Source organism: Leptodactylus fuscus, chromosome 2, assembly GCF_031893055.1.
Source record: "Leptodactylus fuscus isolate aLepFus1 chromosome 2, aLepFus1.hap2, whole genome shotgun sequence".
Lineage (NCBI taxonomy): Eukaryota > Metazoa > Chordata > Amphibia > Anura > Leptodactylidae > Leptodactylus > Leptodactylus fuscus.
The window spans coordinates 103,346,871-103,359,237 of record NC_134266.1 but is presented as its reverse complement, the minus strand read 5'-3'; the positions used below and the strand labels follow the sequence as shown (position 1 = coordinate 103,359,237).

At 42.2% G+C, this 12,367-nt stretch overlaps 1 protein-coding gene across 1 annotated transcript in view; it reads right to left on the bottom strand.

Moving 5' to 3' along the window:
- Window positions 1-12,367, bottom strand: part of CACNA1S (calcium voltage-gated channel subunit alpha1 S) — a 676,496-nt gene that overhangs the window by 407,977 nt on the left and 256,152 nt on the right. The window contains exon 16 of the mRNA XM_075263101.1: window positions 1,032-1,101. Within this exon, the coding sequence (XP_075119202.1) occupies window positions 1,032-1,101 (70 nt within the window). The remainder of the gene's footprint in view (window positions 1-1,031; window positions 1,102-12,367) is intronic.

Genomic DNA, 12,367 nt, shown 5'->3' with positions numbered 1-12,367 from the left:
TTGGTGCAAAAAACGTGCCAGGGAAGGTGGGAGGGGATACAAATTTTTAATGCATTTGCGGCCTTGTATTCGATTGGAATCGAATGTCCCGAACGGCCTGATATTCGATCGAACAGTGTTCGCTCATCTCTACTCACTACATCACTTGATAAATTCTTTGAGGGGTGCAGTTTTCAAAACGGGGTCACTTTCTAGAGGTTTCCACTGTTTTGACACCTCAAGGACTTTGTAAATGCGACATGGTTCCTGAAATTGATCACAGCCAGACAGCAGTGATCGTCTCGCTGTGTGTTCATATATTAGTTTACACCCACAAGTGGGGTACTATGGTAGTCCGGAGAACTTGCATAACAAATTGTGGGATGCGTTTTTTCCTTTAACCCCTTGTGAATGCGCAAATTCTAGGGCTAAATGAAAATATTAGTAAAATAAAATCAAATTTGAAAATTTCACCTCCATTTTGTCTTAATTCATGTTGTTTTGGCTGATTTAAGGGGTGCAGTTTTGAAAATGGGGTGATTCATGTGGGTTTTTTAATACAAGGGTCTTTCAAAACCACTTCATAACTGGATTAGTCCCTAAAAAATGGGTTTTAGAAATTTCTTGAAAATTTTGAATATTGTTGTTTCACTTGTAAATATTACAATGTCCATATAAAATAAAAGGGTGACTAAAGTTTGATGCCAACATAAAGCAGAGATCTGGGACATGAGATTTATGATATAATTTTGGCGGTATGACTATCTGTATTCAATGCACATCATTTCAAACTTAATAAAATGCATATTTTTCAAAATTTCCACCAAATTTCCTATTTTTTCATAACTAAACACAAAACATATCAACCAAAATTTACTACTAACATGAAGTACATTGTGTTATGAAAAAACATGTTAAAGCATTCCAAAGTTATTGCCACATAAAGTGACATGTCAGTTTTGAAAAATCGAGCTTGGTCAGGGAACTCAAAAAGTGCTATCGGCAGGAAGGGGTTAAGTCTCTCAAGAAAACATGAAAGAGAAATATCTCACCTGGAAAGTCTGCAGAAGGATAAGGATCCTTGATTTCATTTACATTAGATTCAAATTCATCTATTTTAAGCTGCAAACAAATGGGAATGAAATAAGAAATCTTAGCATCACAATATAAAGCATTCAATTAATTTTTACATACAGCTATTTTTTACATCAGGGCTGTTCACTGGGGTTTTCTAGACCCAGAAGATGAAATTCTCAGAGCCACCAATAGCCATAAAACACTACCACTTATTTAAACTAGCTTTCTCTCTACCCAAAGTGAAGCAAGGTATATGCACAGTAGTGTACTGGTGCCGATGGAAGATGAGAGGGAAGTCACTTGTATGCTCTTGCTTGTTTTTTTTTTTTTGTTTGTTTATTTTTTTGCCACATGCCAGAGTGGACCTGTGACATTGGAGAGGCTCAGAGAAAGGAAAGAACAGTGCACTACCCTGTTTCCCTGAAAATAAGACGGTGCCTTATATTAATTTTTGCTCCCAAAGATGCGCCATGTCTTATTTTCAGGGGGTGTCTTATTTTTTTCAAAGAAGAATTCACATATATTGCTAAATATAAACATTAACATTTATTAAATACTGTACAGTATAAAAATATTTTTATAGATTTGTAGAGCAGGCGATTTTGGACACAGGGATACCTAACATGTACGGTATGTGTTTCACAGTATTTACATACTTTTATATGTGTTCTAGGGAAATGGGTTGATTTGAATTTTTAATACTTTTATATATATATATATATATATATATATATATATATATATATATATATATTCTTTTTTTGCATTTATTAACCCCCTGTAATACATTACAGACAGGCAACCTGCCTTCAAAAGAAATGACGATTTTTTGCAATGCAATTGCAAAGGTCTGATCACTAATGCAATGCATTGCATTAGTGATCAGACCTTTGCAACGCAATGCAATTGCAAAGTTCTGATCACTAATGGCATGCATTGCATTAGTGATCATACCTTTGCAATTGCATTGCATTTGCAAAGGTCTGATCACTAATGTAATGCAATGCATTAGTGATCAGACCTTTGCAATTGCATTGCATTGCAAAAAAATCGTCATTTCTTTTGCAGGCTGCATAGAGCAGCCTGCAAAAGAAAATCACTGCAGACAGGGCGGGTAGCCTTTACAAGGCTCCCGGGTGTCATGCCAACGTGACGTCGGCCCTGGAGCATGCTCCAGGTGCCGGCGATCACCGGCGCCAGAAGGGTTAATGCCCACGGTCTGCCATGCCTTACTTTCGGGGTACGTCCTATTTTCAGGGAAACACGGTAGTAAACTTCAAAAAACATATCAATGAAAAAAAAAATTTTGTATGAGGTTATGCACCAAAGTGAAACAAAAATAAAGGTTGAAAAAGGTGCACTAAAATATAACTTTTATTAGTAAACTTAAAAGCCTAATAACCACACGATAAAATGGTCAAACACATATAGGGCAATAAGGATCTGTGTGTGAATACTGTCTGAATTGCTCAAACAAACAAATTGTTGTGAATCCCTGATTGGTTAGGTTGGGTCCCTCCGGACTTCTACCTCAGTAATAATTCTATTGCCAGAACCTAAACTGAGGGGAACTCCTACACCTCCTTTATAGGATTCTCACACAACAAACAAAGCATTCCTATACTGGATCAGCAGCTGCCTAATCCAGTACTAAAGCAATTAAGCCAGAGATGGTAATTAACTGGTTAACCTCACACACACATCCATCAACACATCATGTACTAGCATGTACGGCCTAATGGAAACTTGCTGACGCGTTTCACTGGTTCTTGCCGGTTCTTCAGAGGCTACAAAGTTCCCTAAATGACCTAATACAGTGTCACCCAACTAATGGGTTAACACTGCAGTAGCAGGTACGCTCCTAGTGAAGTTCGAGCGTCCGGCCGGCTGTGATGTATAGCTGCGAAGTGTCGGTGCTCGATCCCCTCTTGATATAGGAGGAGATCCGCCCTCAGCCGCGTCATAGGTGGGCGTGTCTGTCCGCACGGACACGCCCATCCCTCCGACGCAGTCCTATCAGTGGTGCTCACGGGCGGCAGACCCTCTCAGGCTCCGCCCCCTCTATGACGCCACCACTGCCAGATGACAGGGAACAGATGAACAACGTTCCCTGTCAATAAACAAAATGCCGCTCAAGCCCGGCATTAACACAAAGGTTTCGATCGCGGACCTATCTCCCTACAGGTAAGTAATTAACCCATGGCAGTGTCAAACAACAACACTACTGGGATCCCACATGAAACAGAGTCACTGTTAATTAACTGGTTAACCTCACACACACACATCCATCAACACATCAAGTACTAGCATGTACGGCCTAATGGAAACTTCTTGACGCGTTTCACCAGATCCTTATTGCCCTATATATGTTTGACCATTTTATCGTGTGGTTATTAGGCTTTTAAGTTTACTCACTCACGTCGCCTCATTAGAGGTGCGGCGCTGGTCCCGACCCCCCCATTTGATCCTTTTGTCTGGATAAAGGACTTGAACTTATTTTGTCACAAATTGAAGTGGCAATATTTCTTTAAACTGAATGATAAACGTAAATGTGAGGAGTTAGGACTATCGGTGGAGGAGTTACGATCACTAGAAACATTGGGTGATCTATGGGAGGAGGGTCAGAGGGAATTGGGGGAGGGGCCCTTTACAATTCGGCGCCCACCGTCGACCAAGTTTCCACCAGTGGGTAATGATGGGGTCGTGGATACATTTCTCAGGGTGGTAACTAGTAAAATCATGGAATTACACTCTAAAGGGGAGATTCAGACTATGAGAAATAATTTAAATAGGTCTGAGAGTGAAGCTCTGAAGAATCTTGAATCGGACCCCAACATCATTATAAAACCCTCGGACAAGGGGGGAAACTTGGTGATTTTAAATCACACACAATACGTATCTATGTGTGAAGCCATCTTGTTAGATCCACAGTGTTATGAAGGAGTGAGTCCTGAGACCACCAGGGGATTCCATATGGAATTATGTGACATCCTAGACAGAGGTTTATCAGCTAGGGTCATCAATAAGGCTGAATATGAGTTGTTGCCATCTCATCCTATCCAAGCCACATTCTATGCGTTACCTAAAATTCACAAAGGGGTGAACCCGCTGAAGGGTCGCCCCATTGTGGCAGGGATAGGATCACTTACTCAGGGAGCCAGTTTGTATCTTGAGGATATTCTGCGTCCATTTGTGGTCAGCCTACCATCATACGTCCGGGACACCATGGATGTCCTCCGACGTTTGGAGGGCATCCAGGTGTCCCGGGATGTTTGGCTGGCAAGTCTGGACGTTGAGGCGCTGTATAGCAGCATTCCTCACAACAAAGGATACAGCGCAGTGGACAGCTTTCTGAGAACAAGGGGCAACTACATGGCAGAACATGGCAACTTTGTGCTAACACTGCTCCGTTTCGTCCTTGAGCAAAACTGTTTCTCCTTCAATGGTCGTGTCTTCCACCAGCTCAGGGGGGTTACGATGGGGAGCCCTTGTGCCCCCAGTTTCGCAAACCTCTACCTGGGCTGGTGGGAGAAGGAGGCAGTTTTCGCGGATAATATGGAGCATTGGACCCAGAGGATTCTCCTCTGGGTCCGCTTCATAGACGATATATTCATTCTATGGGACGGAAAAGAAGGAGGAATTTGTTTCTTTTGTTAAGGAATTAAACCAAAATGAGTTTGGTCTCTACTTTACATATGAGATAGAGTCCAACCGTATGACGTTCCTTGACTTGACCATATGCAAAGAAGATACGGGTCAATTGACTACATGTGTCCACAGGAAATCGACCGCAACAAATTCCCTGTTACGTTGGGAAAGTTGCCATCTGCCAGCCCTCAAAGCCAGAATTCCGAAGGGGCAATATCTCCGGGTTAGGAGGAATTGCTCTCGGATGTCTGACTATCTTGCTACGGCAAAAGATCTACAGGGGAGATTTATTAAGCGGGGGTACCCTAGGGGTGTTTTGAGGAGGGCATATCAGCATGCATCCCAGGTGGATCGATCATCCCTGCTCAATCCCCGGAGTAGGAATGATGAAAATGGGAACCCTTTGAGAATTGTCGCAACATATGATAGAGTGGCAGAGAGCATCAGGCAAATTATTAAAGAGGAATGGGGGATATTAAAAACAGATCCCATTGTGGGCCAGTTTGTGGAACCAGGACCCCTCATTACATTCAGAAGGGGGAAAAATTTAAAGGACAAATTGGTCCATAGTCATCTGATGGCAGAGCCTGCTAACGTAACTTGGTTGGACCAAGCAAGAACACGTACTGTGGGCAACTTTCCATGTGGGTCATGTAAGGCCTGTAGCTTTATCAAAAAAGGCAAGGAAATTACATGTACTAACTCCGGAAAAAATTCAAAGTGAGCCAGTTCATCAATTGCCGGTCTCAAGGCCTTGTCTATGTCATCACTTACTCCTGCGGACTCCAATATGTGGGTAAAACCACGAGGGGGGTTCCGCAGGAGGATTAGAGAACATGTCAATGACTGTTAGAGTTAAGTCCTCCATCTTTGTATTTTGGCAGCCATCTTGTACTCTTTCACATATGACCTGATTTTTCTGCTTAAGTCAAGGAGGCCCTGTGTTAGACTTTAAGGAATGTGATAATGAACGTTAATGCAGAGGTTGCTAATCATTATCTCTCAAGGGCCTCATTTTGAGAAGATGCAGCTGACTTTGTATATCTCTTACCTCCTTTACATGATGTATGGACACATAACCAACAAAAGTATTAATCTTATGGTATCTGGGCACTCTGTCATATTTTATGGTATATGAAGGTCACTTAGAGTGTATAGACACAGGGTCTATGGAACATGTCATCTTATCTCTTTTGCCATGATATATACATATAGATAGTCTGGGATGTTAGCTCACACATAAGTATTTGAATCCTTCTTTGTTTCATGGGAAAGTCTATCCCAGTTCTGAAAATTATAATGAGATGCAGATTATTTCAGGCCTCAGCCAATAGTCATGTGCCAAGCTTGTCTTATATCTCTATAACCAATCATGTTATATACTAATTAGAATAGCCAAGCCAGCCCTTTGTCTGTAATGTATTTAAACTACCTTTTTCTTATAATAAAATCAGAACTCTTTTGATACACTACCATCTTGTGTCTTTAATAAGTTCTCCAGGCTTAAAAGAAAGATGGCTGCAGTCCATCTAGGCCTGTTAATTAATTATCTAATTAGGACCTCTACAACATATGGAGGGATCCATTGCTGTCCCTATCAATGACATAGCCAGGAAGGAAGATACATCGGTAGCACAACATATCTGGGAGAGACATGGTGGGGACAGTGGTAATCTGTGTTTCCAGGCTATTGAATTGGTCACACGTCAAGTGAGAGGGGGGGACTTTGACCGTAAGGTCCTTCAAAGGGAGGCCCGTTGGACCTTTGTTTTTGACACAGTTTCTCCTAGGGGTATGAACGAGATTATTTCTTATGCCTCATTTTTGTGAGTGGTGATCTATCTCGGTCCATTTCCTTCATTGCCCCCCCCCCAACCATCGTTTCCCCCCCCCCCCTTCCTCCCCCCTTAGTGGTTGGTGAGGAGTTAATATCTGCTGTTAGGGTAACTTGTTTTTGGTTAATGCCCCTAGTTTGGCAAATAGGGGGGGGGAGCTTGATCTCTACCCAATACTAATGTTAAGTGTTTACCCTTTTGTGCATTTACCTGATGTTCTTGTTAGGACTTCTCTTTGTCATTGGCTCTGATCTGGTGACTCTGTTTCATGTTTCATGTGGGATCCCAATAGTGTTGTTGTTTGACACTGCCATGGGTTATTTACTTACCTGGAAGGAGATAGGTCCGCAATCGAAACCTTTGTGTTAATGCCGGGCTTGAGCGGCATTTTGTTTATTGACAGGGAACGTTGTTCATCTGTTCCCTGTCATCTGGCAGTGGTGGCGTCATAGAGGGGGCAGAGCCTGAGAGGGTCTGCCGCCCGTGAGCACCACTGATAGGACTGCGTCGGAGGGATGGGCGTGTCCTTGCAGACAGACACGCCCACCTATGACACGGCTGAGGGCGGATCTTATCCTATATCAAGAGGGGATCGAGCACCGGCACTTCGCGGCTATACATCACAGCCGGCCGGACGCTCGAACTTCACTAGGAGCATACCTGCTACTGCAGTGTTAACCCATTAGTTGGGTGATACTGTATTAGGTCATTTAGGGAACTTTGTAGCCTCTGAAGAACCGGCAAGAACCGGTGAAACGCATCAGGCAGTTTCCATTAGGCCATACATGCTAGTACATGATGTGTTGATGGATATGTGTGTGAGGTGAACCAGTTAATTACCATCTCTGGCTTAATTGCTTTAGTACTGGATTAGGCAGCTGCTGATCCAGTATAGGAATGTTTGTGAGAATCCTATAAAGGAGGTGTAGGGGTTCCCCTCAGTTTAGGTTCTGGCAATAGAATTATTACTGAGGTAGAAGTCCGGAGGGACCCAACCTAACCAATCAGGGATTCACACCAATTTGTTTGTTTGAGCAATTCAGATAGTATTCACACACAGATCCTTATTGCCCTATATATGTTTGACCATTTTATCGTGTGGTTATTAGGCTTTTAAGTTTACTAATAAAAGTTATATTTTAGTGCACCTTTTTCAACCTTTATTTTTATTAAACTTCAAAACACCCCTCATTTGCATATTTTGAAAACTATATTTAAAAGAAAACAAAACCTCACCCTCATCAGGGCCCATTGTAGCCTTATCTACTGTTTCAAGCAAAAATTAAAATGGTACCCTATCCTCCCCCCGAAGAAAATTACGCTTGACTACCAATGTTCATGAACATCACCCAACACTAAAGCTGCCTGACTAAGATACGTCACTAACATCACTGTCACCTCTCCAGAGTCCACTAACACTGCTGACTGGCCTTAGCTGTCATGTTGAATGCAGAGCTTCCAGGGACTGAGGCACAGCATGTGATCAAACAGGCTTTGGTGGACACTGGAGTTTGTCCAATTCCTGGAAAACCCCTTTAAGAATAATGTCCAATAGTGGTATCATCACACAAAATAATGTCCCATAGTCACCGCTTTATACAGTATAAAATATCATAGTAGCCTCTTGTCAGGACCTGAGTTGTTTGATAAGGTTGTTGTGTGTTTTCTGGTGGTGTTTGTCTGGGGATTTGGGCTGGTGTCCTGTTACTCTATGGTCATTCTCTTTGCAACTGAGCTATCTGGTTTGTGGTTGGGTATCTGCCTCAGTGTATACTTGAGCTGGCTTGGTGTCTCAGTAGATGTGAGCTTCAGGTGTTGCACAGTCTCAGGAGCTTGATTGGAAGTGGTGTGAGTTCTGTGTGAGAGTCTGTTTTACCCTCAACATTTCTACTCAACCCCTGTCCTGCATTTCTGGTTGCCTGTCACTCATTTGGTATTACTGAGTTTTTGTTTAAGGGCTTCAGGTTTATTTTACCCCTGTCCTGTGATACCCTTTCCTCACTACCCCTCTCCTCAAATCCTGTTGTGTGTTTCTCCAGCACGTCCCATCCTAGGTTTTACTATATGCAGCTGCACCTATTCTTTCGTTAGGGGTGACTGTGTCTAGTATCCCAGTCCCTAGCCTCTTTCAGCTCTCACCCCATCTGTCTGTCAGGTCTTCATGTTCAGAGAGCTATTAGTTGTCAGGGCCAAGCTTAGCTTGGGTACAGCTGATCAACACCCACATGCAGGGCCTAGTCAACCGTCGTAGTGCCAGGGACAGCTTTCCTACCACATTTCCATAGAGGTGCAAGAAGCATTCAGTATCACGGTTGCTCAGGTTTTGGCACAACCGTGACACCTCTCCACAAAGTATATTATCCCATAGTGGCCCCTGCCTACAATATAACTTCCCATAGTGGCTTGTGGTTTTCATTATTAATTTTTGAAGAGCTTCAAGTTTGGCCAAACTCCAAGTTTTTATAATTATAACTATTATTATACTCTGAGATCTCTATACTGGAGTCCCAAGAGAAGTGATTCAACAGTGTCACACACCTTCCCTGGGCTTAACCAGTCTTTAGGTCTCTTCCAATCTCAGAGACACCATGAATGGCATCAGAGACTGCTGAGGCAAGTGACTGGTTCTCATTGGAAAAGTGGGTAAAAATAAGGGTCATTATACATCATGATGCCAGTGTGATAATGACAGTTCCATTTCAGACGTATTGCATGATTGAGTAAACCTCAATCTTGCAAGGTTCGCCTGACAAATATTCTAACTGCTGCCCCCTCAAGGAATTGGCAATACGCCACCTGAGGCATGATGCTCATCTTGCCTTATGGCAGATGTAGCCTGCATCCTTCTTTAATAAATGTACGTTTGGAATGCTGATTCAATGACATACAAGCCTCTATATAGTATGTATACAATTAGAAAAGTGTATTTCCTTAGCTTCAGTCCTAACCCCTTCCTAACATCCGCAGTACTACTGTGGATGCCGGGTGTTTAAACACAGCGGCTGCTTGGGAGCTGGGCAGCTGCCATAGCCGCTGGGTGTGTTAAAGTAATCAATCAGTTCTTACCAGGTAGATTGTATAGTCAGGTTATCACCAGTGTTAAACTAAGAGACAGACAGACAAGTTGATCTTTTGGTCATCTGGACAGAGTGGACAGAGGTCTGTGAAAGTTCCGCCCAGAAACCATTTATTTTATAAGCTCAAATACAAATAAAACAGTTAACTCTTCCTGCCCCCTGAATGGGTCCATCAACCTCATTTAATCTCTATACCCGCAATGTACATGATTAACAAACAATCAGTTTTCACAGAATATAGAAGAGAATATACAAAAAGACAAGAGGAAGAAGGATATATATATACATACATATACACATATATATATATATATATATATATATACATATACACACACTATATATATATATATATATATATATATATATATATATATATATATATATATATATATATATATATATATTGCAAGCCGATGGCTGGTCAGGTAGTGGAGGGGGTGTACATCTCACCCAGACTACAACGGTGGGTGAGTTGAGAAAACTACAGAAAGAACATTTCTCAGCAGATAACTATTATCTGCTGAGGTTTTTTTCAGAGTTCCAGTTACTGGGCTGGATTTTTAGGAATGGCAGGTAGGATTGGTAGTGGGACTTGTCATTCCACCCCCCTCCAGTCCACACTTTTGGGATGTTCCGGCAGCGACTGCAGAGAGTCGCTGCCGGAACATCCCAGTCGCTTCTTAAGCCTCATCAAGGAGGATTAAGAAGTTGCTCCAGCAGCAACACTTTGGCAGAGCTTGGCTGGAGTGCCAAACAGAGAGGTAGTGTTGTAATCACTGATGCCTTATCACTGGAGTTCTACTTTTATACTTTTTATATTGTGTAGGTTGTGTGTCACAAATACTAATTTATCTTTGCTATCAAGCTAATCAGTTATGAAACAAAGATGGCGTCGACATCCTGCCACACCTCATGACAAATTCCTCAGGTTGAAACCGAGACTGGATCTGGTTGTGCGTCAAAGTCAAGAGCCAATGAGGAATGGACAGCTCAGGAATGTCAGAAGAAGCTTCATATCATATTATGCATTAACCCATGCTTTTCCTTTCCTGTATAAATATGTGTGACATAAATAAACCCCAGCAGTGCAGTGTTAATGGAACTAGGGCAAAGGAGCATGAGCTGGTTTTGAAAATCCAAAATTATAGGTATACATATGCAAATTATCTATCCATCTAAATTTATGGACCTTTTGAACCGTAATGATAACTGATGGAAGCTATGGTATTACAATAAACCTGGTTTACTGACATTTGGGGGTAACTTTAGTGTAAACATCATATGTATCTTGATTATGAACCGAATAAAATAAACCCCTGTTCACACATTGATGCAGTTGATCTGCAAGATAAGAACAAAGTAAATACCTGTTCACACTCTTATGCGGTTAACCTACATGTTAGGAATAAGGTGAATCCCGGTAAACACTCTGGTGTGGTTTAACCTACATGTTAGGAATGAAATTAAACCCCTGTTTACACTCTGAGGCGGATAACTTCCCTTTTGAAGAATGGGTTAATTAGATGTAATCAATAAGATCCAAGGGAGTCTTGGATTGAGATTTATTAATAGCAGTAGAATCGTAGCTGCAAAGAAATTAAGTCATTTATACACTGGCTGGGACCTGTGGTTCACCGGCCAGCAGTAGAATCGTAGCTGCAAAGAAATCAAGCCATTTATATACTGGCTGGGACCTGTGGTTCGCCGGCCAGCTAAACAGGGATCGTAGTGAGCATTCAAAGATCCAACACGAGACAGCCGAATGACAGAGGAATGGGCGTGACCAATGGGAGCACGCGAGTCATCGGGAGGCGGGTCTTGAGGCGGAGTTTCGGCTATAAAGAGACGGCAGTCCGGCGCGCTCGCCGGCAACATATCGATACCGCGTCCTACCATCAAGGGTGCGGGAAATGCAGTTCTAACTGCAAATATTTTCATCTCCTGCATTATCATCCTCCTGATGAGCTAGGCTAGACCCCTAGCGAAACGCGTTGAGGAAAGTGAGGGACAACTGATACGATAGGTGGTGGATACATCAGGGACCATATATTGTGTTTATCCAGTTAGGATACGTAGCCCATGAACAGAGACTAATAGGGCAAATGTAACTATACCCTAAGTGGCAACAATGTTAACATAGGCAACATAGTCAATTGGAGCATACTTGAGATTAGTAGGGCATTGTGAGAGGTGTAGTTGTGTGGAACACGGCTTGTGAGAACGTGAGACTGTACTGTATTGAATATCCTCCGTTTCAATATAGCTCCTATTTTCATTATCATATACGGGGGTTAGCTTGTCAGTAACAGAGACTGCTCACAGAGCTTTCACCTCCAGGACCTCCCTCTGGCCTTACTCACAGCCTATGTGGAACCACTAGGGATTTGTATCTAGATTTCCCTCGCACCTGATTTTATCTAGAGATCCAGGGATATATAGGTGTACTGGGGCATACCAGATTAGCTCCTGACACACTATCAGGGAATGAAATTGTTAATGGCTGTACCGGACAGGGATTGAGATAATAACTATTTGTTACCCTTTATCAATGAGGTCATTGTACAGTTTTTTTAAAAAAACATTAAATAAATTGAGGCCAATTTTAAGAAAGATTATTAAAAGTTATATTTTATTTATTTACTCCTACAGTGATTTGGAACTAAGTGTCTGTGTCATTCTTGGCGCGGTGCACACATGCTCACTGATTTGGACTGACTGATTGACCCGATAGTGTCGATTATGACCACA